Below are 16,626 nucleotides of genomic sequence, written 5' to 3'. Positions count from 1 at the left end.
TACTTACTAATAATTAATTACTACATAGTATTAATTTCATTACTCTATCATAAAAGTCAAGTAATTAACACAATTCCAAATCACAAATAGAAAATGAGGAGGTAGAACAATCTTAAGAAATCAATGAAAAAGTTCAGAATTGGCCCAAACAAAAGGCTTCAATAGCCCAAGTTATACACAGTTCGCCCATCTTGGCCATTTGGAAAGAGCACCATCATTTTACATTTTTTCGCTGACAAGAAATTAACCGAAAAAAACGCCCAAATTCACCATCCTTTTTCACCCCCCCTTTCTCTCTCTTCTTGCCTTCACTCTCCTCAAACCCTAGTTCTACTGAACAGGTAAATTATCCCAAATTAACTATGTTTGCGAATTAATTTTGAGCTTTTTAAGGAGCAATTTGATTTCGAATTCATATTTCAAGCAGAGGAAGAACACTGATCTTTTGAATTTATTGGAATTTTTCGGCATCGTCCTGTAAGATTTTCTTACATTTAGCTGTTTTGCGATTTCTCTCTCGTTTTCTTGTATTTTTTGCTATAATCTTGTTGAATTTTGATTTTGTTTCAAAAATTTGATTTCTTTGGTGGTCTTACATTTCGATTTTGTTTAGTTGCTTTTTTAGGAGTTGATGCATGTTACTCTTTCATGAAACGGTTTCTAGTGTCATTTGATTTTTCATTTTCGTTTGATTTTTCTTTTTATATATTGTTTGTGAATGGTGTTGCTTCAATGTACTTTGTTGACGAGTTATCAATTGAAATGATGTTGGTCACTTCAATTTTTTTTTTTTGTGCTTAGAAGTGTCACAGTGGGTTGATTTTGTAATGTTACTCGTTTAGAGAGAGAGAATGAGGCAAATGACCGGTTCGTGATAAAGAACGGAACACTCAAGGTTGGCAGGGAGCTTGGATTTTTTGTTACCCTTGAAAGGTGTTGTATGGAGGGAGTAGGAAGGCTGATGGAATTTTGAGGGAGTAGGGAGCTTGGATTCATTGTGGATTATATATGAAGCATTACCCTTGAAGATCATTTTTGGATACTCAAAATAGTAACTTTGTTCTTTTCTAGGACAAAGGGATTGGTATATAACCTGTAACTCAAGAACTTTTAGCTGGTGGGTTTGTTTTTAAAAATTGTGATCTGTATTGATAACTTTGGTGCGATTCCAGGAAGACTTTTTAAAGTCAGTTTTATCTATATTCGGGTGTTGTACATGCATCGGATTGTTTTGTTTGTTCATTTTGGTAGAGGCGTCATCATGTGATGTCTATGATAGTATGATCCCATTATATGATTTGTTACGGGCCCGCTAAAGATCCCAGAATTCTGAACTTTTAAATTCAGGGCTGCCGAATCAAGTCAGTTACGTGCCTCGCATATTTGCAAGTTTATGCATTTATTACAATCTTATCATAGTAGTTGGTGATGTCATGCTTGTTTTGGGGATTGAATTTTGCATTTAGCTTTACTGTTATTGATTTATAAATTAAGGCTTGATGTCGAATTTAATTTGAATGTATAGCAGGTAATCCAGGTATTGTTGCAGAGTTTGCTAAGGTCAATGGGTTTTGATAATGATTGCATTTTAAATATTCAATCACTTGCTGGAGAATACTTCTGTCCTGTGTGTCACCTTCTTGTCTACCCGAATGAGGCTTTGCAAGCGCCATGCACTCACCTTTACTGCAAACCTTGTCTGACTTATGTTGTCAGCACTACACATGCTTGTCCTTATGATGGATACAGGGTGACTGAAGCCGATTGCAAGGTGTTATGCCTTTATTATCTTAATCACAATTGGTTTCTGACTGGTTGTATGAAGAATCTGAAGTGTTCTTATTGTGGATTTATTTCTTCTTTTTTCACAGCCACTGCTGGAGTCAAATAAAACATTGGCAGACACAATTGGAAAAATACAAGTCCATTGCCTCTACTATCGGACTGGATGTACATGGCAAGGTCCTCTATCTGACTGCATATCTCATTGTTCAACATGTTCATTTGGGGAGTCACCTGTTCTATGCAACAGATGTGGAGTTCAGATTGTGCACCGCCAAGTGCAAGAGCATGCACAAAGCTGTCCTGTAAGTTGAAATGTATTTACTGCTCCGTTCTATTTTGTACTGGTTGTCTTTGTCCTATTGACTTATATTTTTATTTAAAATCTCACTCTAAACTGTACCAAATCAGGGTGTGCAGTCTCAGGCGCAACAACCAAGTAATGCTCAGGATGGCACAACAACAGGCGCTGTAGCAGATCAAGCCCAGACTGCAGCTCAGGCAGTCTTACCTGCTTCTCAAGCTCAGACATCACAAGCTTCTACCTCGCTTGCATCTGGTCAAGATAACCAAACAGCCAGTACAGCCGGGCAACCACAGGCTGCACAAGCTGCCATGCCAACTGCTGAGCAGTGGTATCAGCAACAGCAACAGCAACAGCAACAGTACCAGCAGCAATACCAGCAGTATTATCAGCAGTATCCTGGATATGATCCTTACCAACAGAACTATCAATATTATTATCAATATCAACAAGGAGCTCAACAGTATCCGCAGCAACCCTCGCAAGGTTATCCTCCTCAGGCATATGGTCAAGCTCAGACCCAGATTTCTGGTCAAGCTCAGGCTCAACCCCAACTTCAAGCTCAGCAGCAGGCTCAGCCCCAGCCACAACAGCAGACCCAGCCACAACAGCAGCCCCAAGCTCCATCCCAAATTGTGCAGCCTTCAGTGCAGACAAATTTCCAACCATCAGCCAGTGTACAGTCCCAAGTCCAGCCAGTGGGTCAAGCACAACCTCAAATGCAGGTTCAGGGTCAAGCACCTCCATCTCATACCCTTCCATATAACCAGTCTCAGCCATTACCCCAGGCTCAACCTTATGCTCAGCCACAACCCATTACACAGCAGCAGACACCAGTGCCTCAGTACCAGCAAACTCATCCTCATGCCCAATCTTATCCACCGTCACAAACTCAAACCCAGCATTACCCCTACACACAGCCACAGCCTCATTCTCAACCGATTATGCAGGCACCTGCCCACCCACCTTCTCAACAAAACCAGCCTATGAATCCCAATTCCCAGCCTCAGACTCAGAGTGCTGTAACTGGTTACCAATCATATCCGCAGCCACAGCCTCATCCGCAAGCACAGGTGGGAGTTGCTCATCCAGTGCATGCATCTGGTGCCCAGCCACAACCTCAGTACCCTGGGCAAATACAAGGGAAGTTACCTTCACAACCTTCTCAGATGTATTCTTCTCAACCTTATTCTAATGTGGCAGCACAACAACAGCCAACTATGTCATCTGCACAAGTTCAGCCTCCAAGCGGGCCTCCATCGCAACAGCTCCCTGTTTATCCTCATTCCCAGCAGCCTGGATATCCGTTTCAGCATCGTCCTGGTGTGCAGGCTGCACAGCAAGCTGCTCCACAGCAGTTTGGGCAACAGCAGCCATTCCCTGGCCACGGTCTATTTACACAGCCACAGCCACAGCCACAGCCACAGCCACCTATGGCAGCTCAATTACATGCTCAGGGCCCTCCTCAAATGCTACAACATTCTCAGCAAAATTATGCACCAGGGTATATTGCTCAGCCTAATATTGTTCAAAACTATGCAGCTAGACCAGTGACCGCACAAGGAGCTGGATCACAACCACATCTCCAGGCTGCTGGTGCTGGTCAGGTTAGGCCTCCACATCTTAATCAGGCTTACCCTTTGAGAACAGACAGTCAGCTATCTACTGCCTCTGAACATAAGGCTGGTCATCCTCAACAATTTCCAAAAGCAACGGGGGGTGAGAAGCCTCGTGATCAAAATGATCCTAACAAGGAGTCTGGTGCAGGGGTTCAGGTGATTGAAAATAAATTAAAATCAGAAAATGCCCTGGATGGTAATGGGAACGAGAATGAAAGTAAATTAGCTGCTACAGGGTCCAATTTATTAGGAAGTGATAATCAAGAACACAAACAAAGGATGAAGGGAGATGCTTCAGAGGATGCATCAGAATTCTCAAATGGTAATAACACAACTAATATTGGTTCTGATACCCATAAAGATGCCCGAAAGAAGGCTGAAGTACAAGAGTTAAAGCATGCAGCCAAAAGTGCAGGAGATGCAGCTGCTGCTGTCTCCAATATGCCTCATTCACATTTAAACTCGCAAGTTCATGGCACTAATTCATTTCCTGCGGTTGACCAGGGAAGAAATCAAATGCAGTCAATGCAGTATGGGCCTTCTGCCCAACACAGACCTGGTGCTGCGTCTATGCCTCAGTCAACACCTCAACTTTCAATCTCTCAGCAGCCTGGGTTGGGTTCTCAACCTGGTCAATTAAGGCCTCAAGGACCTGGACAAGCTCCCCCTAGACCGCCTTTCAATGCAGCTGATATTCCCCAGACATCTATTCCTAAGCATCCTCATGGTCTTACCCCTCATGAAATTGCATCCGGAGGAAATCTGGGCCCTGCCTCATCAGGACCCTTTGTTAGACCTGGTAATATGGGTTATCATCAAGGTAATATGCCACCTTACCAAGCTGGACAACCTCATAATCTTCCAGGGGAACCTTTTGTTGGTGTAGGGGGTAGAGAACGTGCTGATGCTGAGCAGCGTCCTCCATATATGATGGAAAATGAAAAGTTTCAGGCTCACAGGCCTGGCTATTTTGATGGTAGAAAGCCAGATTCCCTCCCTCATGGGTCCATGGATCGAGCTCCTTATGGGCCTGCTCATCCTGGGATCCAGCTTGGAGCTATGAAATTTCCTGAGGAGCGTGGTATGAGGGATGAAAGGGGTAAGATGTTTCCTGAGGAGCGTTTGAAACCCTTTCCTCACAGGGACTTTGAAGATGATTCGAGGAAATTCCCTAGACCTTCTCATTTTGAAGCTGGGCCTTCATCTAAATATGGTAATCATTTGCCGTCATCTAGACCACTTGATCATGGTTCTCATATGTTTGGTGGAGATGGAATGCCGAGGCCCTTTGACAGGGCGCCACATGGACTCAATCATGATTCTGGACTGAAAAGGGATTCTGGTGTTGGTTCTGGTCCTTCAAGATTTCTGCCTCCATTTCATCTTAATGATGCTGGTGAAAGGAGCAGAGCTGCAGGGTTTCCTGATGATGACATGGGGAGAGGGGATTTTGGGCATCGTCCTGATTTTCCTGGACCAGCTCCTGGTCCTGGTTTTGGACCGCCCCGAATGGATGGTTTTCCGCCTAGAAGTCCAGGTAGGGACTTTCCAGGTTTTCCTTCTCGTACATTTGGAGCCTTTGGGGATGATGTGGGAAACGAATCACGACCTTTTGAAGGTTCCAGACCCTACAATTTTCCCGCTGAACCATTTGGGAAATCAATGCACGAGAACAGGTTTCCGATTCCACCAAATCATGTACAAAGAGGTGAGCTAAGTGATCATTTGGCTGGTGGCCCACGTAATCCAGATATGTTGCCTAATCATTTACGAAGAGAACATATGGGTCCTCGAAATATGCATATGGGAGAAGGGATTGCTTTTGGACTCCCTGGGGGTCATTCACGGATGGGAGAACCCCCTTTGGCAGGGAATTTTCCACGTCATCTACCCTTTGGTGAATCCTTTGGAGGTGAAAAGCCAGGGCACCCTCTGGTAGGAGAGCATGGATTCAGGGGCAGCTCTGGTTTTAATCGTTATGGACGTGATGGTGGATTTTTTCCAGTAAGTACTTGTTTGTGTCACTAATGTTGACTATAGAAGATTGTTTCCCAGATTTTTAATTCTTCTTTTGATGTCTGATTTTTCTGGTGATTTATTTATTTATTTATTTTTTCAGGAGGAGATGGATCCTTTTGATAACCCAAGAAAGCGGAAACCTGGAAGCATCATGTGCCGTATTTGTAAAGTGGAGTGTGGAACCGTGGAAGGCTTGGACTTGCATTCACAATCAAGAGAGCATCAGAGAAAGGCTAGGGATATGGTCTTAAGCATCAAACAGTCAAATAAAAAGAAACAGAAGTAAGTCTATGTAGAAGTTGTCTTATACTGCATATGCTGTATATTGTATATTATTCTACCTTTTACGTGTTGCTGTTTTTATGGTTTGGGTGGTGGTTGTTTAGTGGGTAGGATGTTGAGAATTGAGAAGGGGATGCTGTAGTTCTTGTTGTAAGGCATAATTTGTTGGTTGTCTTTGTTGCTTAGGATATCAAAAGATCAAGGTTCAATTGAAGGAAGAGATGCTGGCAGGCCAAAGAATTTCAGTTTTCAGGGTCGAGGAAATAAGCGTTAAAGGCTTGATGGTTGTTTTGGCTGACAAGCAATCCAGTGGTTTTGTAGCTGACAGACTGAATTTGTTCCTTCAGTATTTTGCGTTTAGTGAAGTAGGTGATGCAGCTTTCTGTATCTCTTTCTTTTGCTGGTTGGTTTATGCCAGTTTTGTCATTTCAGGTTGCTGCTATGTTAGTGGAGATGGTATTTTGGGACTGAAGTATCAGTGGCAGTTAAGTTACTTTGTTCGACTTTGTGCTAAATATTTTGGAGATTGAATATGTTTAGCGTGAATGTATACTTTCCCCTTGTTTAAGTGGTAATTGCTATCTCTTCACTAATAAAGTATATGTATCTTCAGTGCAATGATGTGACATGTGGCTAATTCTATAATTATGGTTTGTTAGTTTATCAGAAAAGTGTGGTTATCGGAAGTGAATTATTTCTTACGTCGTAGTCTTCTTTGTTTCTTTTTTCCCTCTCCTTTTATCCCCTCCTTGTGTTTTCTTCTTACTCTGTCTACAATTCTGTTCATATAATCCTTGCCCTGTCAATCTCCTCCCACTTCTTCAAAAAAGTTTAGTTTGCGTAAGATGATTTCACCTGCAGGCTTTTAAGTATCCATCACCACCTAACGGGTAATCATTGTCAGATTGTGTGACCACAATTTTATCGTCTGTTTTACACTCCATTCTCCCCCACTCAGCCCGAAAACAGTTTGCCTTGATTGCCTATAAGTGAAGTTCATGACATTTTGACAGCAACTATCTTCTATTCCATCTTAAAAATTTTCTGACTGTAATTTGTGGCCTATAGCAATTGGAAAATAGGAACAAAGTATGGAGTTTTTGAAAAGAGAGGATGGGGGAAAATAGGAACAAAGTATGGAGTTTTTGAAAAGAGAGGATGGGGGAAATACAGTTGAATCTTTGGGGAGATACTATGTGTGGGCTTCTTGTCATCCCAATATATATATGTGGGGTCAAATGAATTTCTTAAAATGAGAAGGATGAGAAGGTTTTTTGTGCATAACTTTTGTACTAAATGTGCATATTTTTTGAACTAAATGTGCAAAAAAAAAAAATTGACCCAAATTCGATGTGCATAAATTTTGTTCATAACGTGCACATTTTCTATTTTTCCAGAAAAATCAAAATCTTTATTTGTTCGAAAATCAGTTTTGCACATTTAGTGAATAAAATATGCACATTTAGTAAAAAACTTGTGCACATTTCTTCCTTCTCATTGGATCCCAACCCTATATATATATATTGAGGTTTATGTCTTAAGTTTTAGCTTTTTATGCCTTAAGTTTTAGCTTTTTGAGGTTCGATGATTTCACCCTACATTCATTGATATTCCAAGAAGTTTAGTACGTTTGTGGGAAAGTTTTGGGGTGGCTGATCTGCTGATTCTTGATTCATTAATTGTGATGCTGTTCAAATGTTTGTAGGAATCCTGTCTATTTGGTTCAATGGTGTTTGGGACAATAGTATTTTTTTTGGGTTAGTAACTATTTGAAGAAGCTATGTAAGTCTGGGTGCAAATTACAACAGATGGTCAATGATTTCCTTTCAGGATCTTGCTGTGGAAGATGATGTTTCAATCTTGTTGAAGGATCCACTTTGTTTTTAAGCTGTGGGTTTTTGAACAAATTAGTTGAATCATGAGGATTTTAACAATGGGAGCTTTTAAATGTCAAGTCTTGATTTTATGTGAGGGTATTTATTATCTGATTTTTGATGTTTTTCATAAAACAATTACTCAAACAATTCTTTATGAGCTCCTTTTGGGCATCCATTGTCAGCATGAGCATTGTGTAGCGTTTGACCTATTCTCTTCGTTTTTGGATTTGTAATCAATCTTAAATTTTGATGTTCATTCTTTTGAGCCCTATCTTCTTTGGCTAAACTTTCTTATCATCTTGCTACATTGCTGTCTTGAACATTTCTTTGGCCACAAGTTTCACATCACTTTGACACTTTGTAGATTTTTAAATAAAGTTTTTTTTTTTTTGGTTGCTTACATTTCTTGGGGAGTTTTTAGCAAATGTACTTGCATCAGGAGATCTTTGTCATTTAACTGAGATTGGGTTTTTGCTCACTTTGCATCCATTAATGACACACACTCAAAATCTGTGGGGAGGTGAAAATTGGAGAGCGTGCAAAGTTTAACTGCAGAATACTTAAAGAAGTCAAGGTTTTTATTTATTTGTTCACTGACAAATTGTGCTTCAATAAGCTCAGAAAGTCAGAATATTATGTCTGCATTGATATGACAAATGAATAATTTTAGCTTGCATTTCTGCGTTGTTATGTAGAGTGATTTTCTGAACTTTAAGAAAACCAAATTATTTTAACTAGTTATTTTTTAAGAAATATTCATTCGGTCAGGTTGAAATACATATGTAAAAAAATATTGTATGAAAGGTGCAGTCTGGATAATTATTCAAATCCCGAGTAGTCACCTCTATTTTTTCCACTGTAGGGTTTCACTTGATTATTAAGGGTAACATGTTGGTGTAGGCTAGAGTGTGGTTGGTGTTCAATGAAAAGATGAGAAAATGGTGGTAAAATTTTGATTATAACATTGGAATTGGATTGAGTGATGAAAATGTTGAGGAATAGATAGAGAGAAAATTGAAGGTTGGAAGCAGCTAATTCACTTTTCCTTGACCAAAGGGTGAATAAAATGATTGGGTCGTCCCTCTAAAGGAAGGCTTTTGATCTTCGTAGATGCGATAGTTATTTATGGGTTGTGTCATTTCCTATAGCTTGGCTGATGAGGATGGGTTTTTATTTTTTAGTTTTTAGAATATGGTCTCTACACCATTCTATTCCTTTGTATTGGGTTATATATTCATTTCCTTCAGTGAAGCTAAATACTACTTCCTCTCGTTCCATAAATATTGCAACAACTACCATTTTAGGAAGTTTCACAAATATTGCAACATTTCCTTATTTGCATATGTTTTCTCTTTCTCTCTCCTCATCACATGGACCCCTCTGTTTATTTTTCTCTATCTCTCTCCTCTTCTTAAAACCCGTGTCCTCTCCCCATGTCCCAGTACTTGGGGAACGGAGGAAGTATGTTTTTCCTAACAACTAGAAGATTTATTTATTTTTATTCTTAATTTTGGGTTTTATCAAGGACTGTGAAGATTGGAGAACAAAGTGCAAACTGCAGAGCAGGTGTGACTCTGGGAAAAAGACAAATAGTTATTAAATGGAATTGGTTTCTTATCTTTTAGTTGGAGATTTATTACTTTTGTGAAATATACTAGGACTATGTATTTTGTTGTATGAAAGCTTGGATAGTTAAATATATGAGGTGCTGTGAATTTGTGACAGTAAGCAGGTTCTTTTTTTTTTTTTGTTCCTCTGAAAACAAAAACAGAAAACAGATTTTTTTTTTTTTTTTTTTTTTTTTTTTTTTTTTTTTTTTTTTTGTAGGACATTCATTTGCTTATTTGTAATTTTTTTAATTTTTTTACTAAAATTAAGCTGGAAATTTCTTTTTGTTATACAGAGCCTGAAGATATAAACTTACTATTTGATTGTATAAAAGAAAGACGATATTCTGGGAGGATTGATGATATAGGGGACATGATAGGATTAGACACTTATAGTGCGTGATTATAGTTATGGAGTTGTTTTGTGAGTGGGGAACTATCAGAAAATATCATTTATAAAATATCCAAGTCAAAGATTGGGTGGTATCTGGCTTTGCTGAAGTGAGCAATTATAGTGAGTGTATTTGCAGTGAAATTCTGGTGATAGGAGAAACCAAGAAACTGCTATGGGATTGAATGCATTAAAACTGAAATCTCTGCTACATTGGCTCATACTTTTGATTAGACAAGACGAAGTGGGATTCTCCCTATTTTTAAAAGGAATATAATCTTCTCTTATTGCTTCCTGCATAATATGAGTAAATCCCAAAAGTTCTTTGGTGGGAACACGATACAAACCTAAAATCTTACTTTGCCTCTTCCCTCATCTGATTTGCATGTGTGTATTCAGGAACAGTGGACATTCCACAAAGTAGTTGGCTCCATTTTTTGGACCAGTGTAGGATATAGAAAATTAGAAGTGGAGCATATACAAATGGCGTATGCTGATTAGGATGGAACATGTAACATATTTAGTTGCTTAAATGAAATTTAGGTGTGAGGTGTGAGTACTTTCAGTTTTGATTAAGGTTTCACTTTATGAAACCTGTTTATATATAATTAGGATACTCTTTTATTTTTCAGTCTGTTAATTTCTGGAAGGAGGCCTTATTTTTGTCAATACAGAAATCTCTTTCACTTCAGTTTGAATTTTCCATTTCACATTATAGGTTTTATAATCCCATTGTAGCATTTTACTTTTTATGAGGCCAGTGCTTAAGTTGATTTATTCTTTCTGGCTGAATTTTTTCCTACCATAGATAATGTCCACTGAATCCGTCTTTTTCGGCGATGCTGACAAGGAAAGGCTGAAAAGCAGAGTGGTTTACCTTGCAGTCGTCTTTAGAGTGTGGTAAGATCATGTCCAAAAGGTTTTTATGGGAAAATTTCTGCTTATTTTATTTTACACATTGTTTTCTGCTGTTTTATGACTTTTATCTAAGATTTATAGTTAATCTTCATTTACCCTGTAATTTTGTTGGAATGTCTGAATTTTAGGTAGCTTAATTAAGATTTTCAGATACTGCTCTAAAAATTCGAGTTCAGTAGTTTCGGCATCTGACTCATAATTTCATCAATATGATTGTTATTGGGTGGGACACTAAAAAAAGTGGTCATACGAAGGGCTCTTAATTAGTGTGGGGGTCTATTTTTAACATGTTTACTATGGAATCTTAGTTGTAATGTCTTGAGAATACACCATTTGTTCTTTTTTTTGTAAATAAATTTTAATTTTCCCACTTTTTGTCTAGGTTTGTTTGTTATTGATATTCCTACTTTGCTATATTCGTTTAAAATTCTCTCTCTCTCTCTCTCATATATTTTTTTTTTTATTAATCTTCTTGTACCCCATCACATTGTCCACTTACTGGTTTATAAAATTCAGGTCTTTAAACAACCTTCTCTTTCTTACCCAAAAACTCAAAAAAAAGTGACCCACTTTTCACACTTTTTTTTCTTGGTTTATGCTGCTACAATAAATAGGAAGATAAAGAATACGAACAGAGGAAGTTTTGGATTGGCTGTATAGAAGTTATGTGTTTTCTCTTGTACTGAACTCAACAAAAAAACCATAGTTTAATGAAGATTTAGTGTAGTTGATATGGCTGGCTCATCTTTTCTTGATTGGTGGAGATTTGAGGTGTTCTTTTGTGTTATGTAACTTCAATCTCAGTTAAGGCCTGTCTTTCTTTTGCAAGAGCATGTGCCCTTTTTGGTCCATTAAATATTCCCACTGTAGATACTTCATTTTTCTTCCAAAGTTTCGCATTAGGTTTGTACTGTACCCAGCTGAAGCAGGCTCTATAGATTCTTGAGGCCCCTGATAGATACATGTTTTGATATTTCTGGTGTTTTTAGGCAGTTTGAGTTGTAGTGTACGCATTCTGTGATTTTTTAGTTTAGGGAAAGCTAAAAAATTACAAGAAGTGTTTGACAGCAAAAACATGCGAAGATATCCTGACATAGCATGTTGTGAGATCAGGTTATTTGTTTCTGAAGGACTTGGGAAAAGAAGTAAAGAGAGTGATGACTAATAAAATCAATTGCTGATCTGCCACTTATAGTCGGCTGTAATTTGGGTTTATGCCAGTTATGAAATTGATGGAGAACAATAGAGACATCTGGAAATTCTTCACATGTATGAAAATTACTTACAGATGCGTCAAAAGCTGCTTTGAGATTATAGCCTGAATAGAATAGGTTGTTGAACTTGCACAGAAACTGCACAATGAATGTTTTGGCATAATTGAGTTGGTTGTGTATATTTTTTTTTAATCTGCAATTTTTGGAGTAAAGGATAGATGTAGGGGATATTTTCTTGGTCAACTGCATCAAGGCTCATCGGTTATATGTCCTGAAATAATTGTTTTCTTGGCTTTTTTCTATTTATTTATATTTTTAATTTAATTATTGAATCTACAATTTTACTGCTGAAGCTGCTAGTAGTTCACAATAGAGACTGTTTCTGCTGACCTTCAAATGGTTACGATTGTGTAAGCTTTTGTTATTCCTGTCGCTGTGCTGAAGCTCTATTTGTAAAGTGCTTGAGGTGCTCCAATTTCTAGAAGCTAGGATGCCCTTTGTGTATAGGAGTTCATAGTGTTTCAATTTGGCAAAATACTACTGAGGATTATTATATCTGTTAGTTTTGAATTTTTGGTGGTGGGTGGTGAGATATGGAGTACATATAAATGAACATTATGTCAAATGCTCTCTCTATATATGTCTTCTCAAAGTGGATTTATATTGGGTATTTTTTTTTTCTTTTACACTCTATAAATTATCTATAATATTTATTGACTGGACCATCTACATTTGTTTGGAAATCCCTAGGAAAGCTTGTATTAATTCTGATTTGTGTAGTTATCTTTATTCCTAGAAATGTTCCGGTATTGAATGTTACCAATATCTAGAAAACCCAGGTCTTCAGAGGTTAGCCCGTGCATATATATATGGATAACAAATGGATGAGAGCTCTCTCAACCATGTGGTCTTGTTTAATCTTCTCTCTGCTCCTCAGTCAACACATTAGGCTTTGTTCTTATGATAGAAAGTAGAAATTTTATTTATAAGATCTTTTTTTAAAAACTTATAAGGAATTAGCTTCAGTTATTTTTGTTGTGAAGACTGCCTTTGTTTAAATGTAGGTATATAAGTTGGTTTTTTTCCTGAATTATTTTCCCGAAACTTGTATTTTTTGATGAAATAACAAAGGCCAATAACAGTGTATGCTGTTTACTGTATAGTGAGTAAAATAGAGTATGGGTATAGAGAAAGTATTGATGGGATGGAAGAGGAAAGGAAGAAAATATGTTGACTATTGAGTTTTTTTAGAATTGTGAATTTTATTTTGTACTACAAGCAAAAATATTAAAATATGAATGCAATGTTTTTAGTAGTTGATTAATTCGTGTAAATGCAATGTTTTCCCTTGCTATAGTTCTTTCATGTATGCAAAGGTCTAACCCATCCTTGAGATAAGAGTATCTTAAGTCCCTTTGTGTATCTCCAGTAAAAAAAGTACTGGAGGTGAATAGGTGATACTGACCATAGACCAAACACGTGAGGCTTATCACACTTTCAATGTTGTCTGAATGAATCAGTGAAATTTGTTACTTGGTTATGATCTCCAAATTTAATGTCTTACCCTATGGAATGGACTTTTGGGTTAATTTATGAATAGCTGGTACTGTAAGTTTTAGATATTAGTTTATCCTTCAAATGGAGTTTAGGCCAATTTAGGGTTTGGTTGCCAATTTCTTATTTTAATAATCACAAGGAAAACTAAAATGTAAGCTTGTAAAGCTGATGTGGTCATTAGACATATAAATGAAAGAGAAAACAGGAGGGAATATAGGATTATACTGACATTTGTACTTTCCCGTGTGGAATTCTTATGAAAGTTAAGGATTTTTGTACAGTGAACTTGGTAATAAATTGATGCAATAAGTATGCTTGAGAGAAAGTACTACTCTCCATAAGTTCATAGTGTAACTTGTTTTGTATAAATGGTGTTCAGAAATTTTTAATGTTACCTTCCAGCTCCTTGTCTCCCCAGTGTTGCTATATCAAAGGCTGATTGTAATTTTTCAACCACTAGGCTAGACAATCTGGTGCAGGATGGTGTTTCGTTCTGTTAAAGATTTGTGAATCTCTTGTCTGGTTTGAAGTACCTAAGGATGCAGATGCAGCTTTTCCACCCCCTTTTGTCCCTAGGTGCGTTAAGAGAATCCTATGAGGCATCACCTTGGGGTGTGTCATGTATTGTATCCTCGTTACCTGTCGAAACACTGAAGGTATGTGTGCTTCAAATGGTTTTTGTTTTAAATTGCCAAAAACTGAGTATGACAGATTTTATTTTTCTGAAGACAAGTTATGCTGTTATTCGCTGGTTGTTCTCTAGGTCTACTACAGTACTACCGTATGTGACCATGGAAGAGAAAATGGGTTCCTTTTGATTGAACAGCCTATTTCATTTAGGGTGTTTGGTTTACGGCTATTGATTGATATAATTGCATATTGCTAAGCTATAAATGATTTTATCTTAGTGTTTGTTTTGACATCTTTTCCTTACTAGTTTGATTACTGAAGACTTCTTGTATGTTACTATCTTGTGAAAATTAATCAGAAGTTAGAATTGCCCTTGAACTTATATGCTACTGTTTGATGTTTATGGACATCTTTTCTGATGCTCAACTAGAAATAATTAAATAAACTGAAACTTTCTTTCGACTATTACTCCTTGACGTTGCTTGTCCTGAAATTCATTTTGTACTATGGTGATTCTTGGCTTCTTGCTTTCGAAAGCATTCTTTCCTGATATGGGTTAGAATTCCATAAATATCTCCTAGATTCTTCCTAGATTTCTCATGGCCTTGTGAACGATTGCTTAGTGAGTGAACTACTAGCGCTCATAGAGACATATTCTCTGAGTCTGAATTTGCTCACTCTTAAGAGTCTAGTTCAAGACTTGACTTCTCACTGTAGAAAGTGGATTTTATATGGTATTCATTATTCAAGCATTTGGACCCCTGATGTTCCCGAACTCTTTCCCAACATAACGTGTGGATAGTTAGGCTAACAGAAATATCTTTTTATGTGTTCATTTCTATGGTAAGTAATACTTGTATGTTTTTGTAGAATTGTAGGCAATACTTCTGTATCCAGTTGAGAGTGTGGTTAGCACTACTCATTAGCCATTGAACACAAACTACTTTGTTGGGGAGGTTTTTTTTTCCCTTTCTTTTGTTCTTGTTGGGATAAAATAGAAATTTGCTGTTAAGTAGACATAATTACTGGGTAGGGCACTGGTCACAATATTCATGTAGGTGTGCAGTGCTGTTCTGCTGCTAAGGTGGTGGTGTTATAGCAAGGTTGTTCTAGTGGTCAAATTATTTTTTTATTGAAGCATAATAATAAGTTATCCGAGCCTGATTTTTTGTAAAGACTCTGTTAACTCCCCTAGATTCATCAGATAGCTGAGCTTTTGCTTGTTGACAGTACTCGCAATTTGTCCTCAATGTTTGGTGATGCTAACCCTAACAGTTATTTTGCAGTATGATTATTTATGTATATTTTGCTAGGTGTAGACAACTGAAATCCTGCACTTTTTTGTGGAGAGGCCTCTTGATGTGCAGCACTTGTTATCATACGTGCAAGTTGCAACTTATTTTTTCATCTAATTATATTTACCTGTGTGTATTCAGTTTGTATATATTAAACAGTATGGTAATGGATGCAGAAATTTGATTTAAGTACTTGATTTTGGCTGATTGGTGTGTTAGCAGTTCAGTACACTGCAGATCAGGTAACACTGCGTTGGTGGTTTTTGCATGTATGTATTGTTGTTACTTTTGGAATTTCAAAAACTGCTAATGATTGTATCATAGTTGAATAAAAAAAAAAAATGAACTAGTGATTCATTGCGTCATGGCTTATACCACTGTGTGTTAAGTGATGATAAATTTAATACCCTGAGTGTGATTGTCAGTGTCATCGACTCATCGTATGTTCGAGTGCAATTGTAATTTGGACATAGTTTTTGTATTTGACATTTTGTTGCTAAAAAGTATTAGGTGTTACATGGAGCATATGTTTCTAAGTGATGTGGCAACAGTTCTAGAGAATATATTCTTAATATCCATTTTTGGATTAATGTTGGATTAATGTCACATTATCTTAAGAGCAAATGTCTTTAGGTCCACCTACCTAATAATTTGTTGAAGGTGACTTATTAGGTGTACCAGTCACCAGTGAGTACATGCTTTTAATTTAATGCAAGCAACGATCCTAAAGAGAGAGAATGGAAGTTCATTTATCTTATTTAAATGCAAATGGATTAAGTGTTGTTAATAAGGTGCATTTGAGAGCACATGCTCTCATATAATGCGGCAATAATTCGATAGAAGTATTTTTTTCGAAAGAAAAAAAATCTATTTTTATTTTGAATTGTTGTCACATTATTTGAGAGTATATGCTTTTGGGTGCAGTCGATTTATTGTGGTTTGTGGGTATTTGCCTACTCTTAAACATTTGACCATGGTCTTTGTGGCCTTGTGGGTATTTGATTAGGCTTATCCAAATGCATGTGCTTTCATGCGATATACAGTCTTTATTTGTTGTCATATTATTTGACTATTTCGAATTAATTAATTTTTGTTTTGTTAATAAGTCTATTTATTTAATTGTGAGGTTTT

The 16,626-nt window shown here is 37.3% G+C and overlaps 1 protein-coding gene across 5 annotated transcripts; it reads left to right on the top strand.

The window, feature by feature from the left end:
• Positions 1-260: 260 nt before the first annotated feature.
• Positions 261-15,739, top strand: LOC145570058 (uncharacterized). 5 transcript variants are annotated; one of them, XR_014096375.1, is made up of 9 exons: positions 261-477; positions 1,529-1,771; positions 1,872-2,087; positions 2,194-5,709; positions 5,825-6,006; positions 6,193-6,371; positions 6,439-6,490; positions 10,690-10,781; positions 14,031-15,739. XR_014096375.1 is itself a non-coding variant. In XM_081629046.1 (6 exons), the coding sequence occupies exons 2-6, from the start codon at positions 1,565-1,567 to the stop codon at positions 6,278-6,280; spliced, it is 4,209 nt and encodes a 1,402-aa protein (XP_081485172.1). In that variant the 5' UTR covers positions 261-477; positions 1,529-1,564; the 3' UTR covers positions 6,281-6,624. The 5 variants fall into 5 exon arrangements, 2 of the variants coding, with proteins under 2 accessions (XP_081485172.1, XP_081485173.1); XR_014096374.1 differs by having other exon boundaries at positions 6,193-6,490; positions 14,031-14,226; positions 14,299-15,736; XR_014096373.1 differs by having other exon boundaries at positions 6,193-6,490; positions 14,031-15,736.
• Positions 15,740-16,626: the final 887 nt, after the last annotated feature.

The sequence above is a fragment of the Chenopodium album genome, chromosome 12 (assembly GCF_948465745.1).
Source record: "Chenopodium album chromosome 12, dcCheAlbu1.1, whole genome shotgun sequence".
In the NCBI taxonomy this organism is placed as follows: domain Eukaryota; kingdom Viridiplantae; phylum Streptophyta; class Magnoliopsida; order Caryophyllales; family Amaranthaceae; genus Chenopodium; species Chenopodium album.
This window is presented reverse-complemented; position numbering and strand designations above follow the sequence as displayed.

What these genes read in the sequence shown, in the direction of transcription:
- LOC145570058 (XM_081629046.1), top strand. Translation starts at nt 1,565, where the DNA reads ATGGGTTTTGATAATGATTGCATTTTAAATATTCAATCACTTGCTGGA. An exon ending in AGCATGCACAAAGCTGTCCT is followed by an intron (nt 2,088 to 2,193) that starts GTAAGTTGAAAT and finishes GTACCAAATCAG; the next exon opens with GGTGTGCAGTCTCAGGCGCA. An exon ending in TCAAATAAAAAGAAACAGAA is followed by an intron (nt 6,007 to 6,192) that starts GTAAGTCTATGT and finishes TTTGTTGCTTAG; the next exon opens with GATATCAAAAGATCAAGGTT.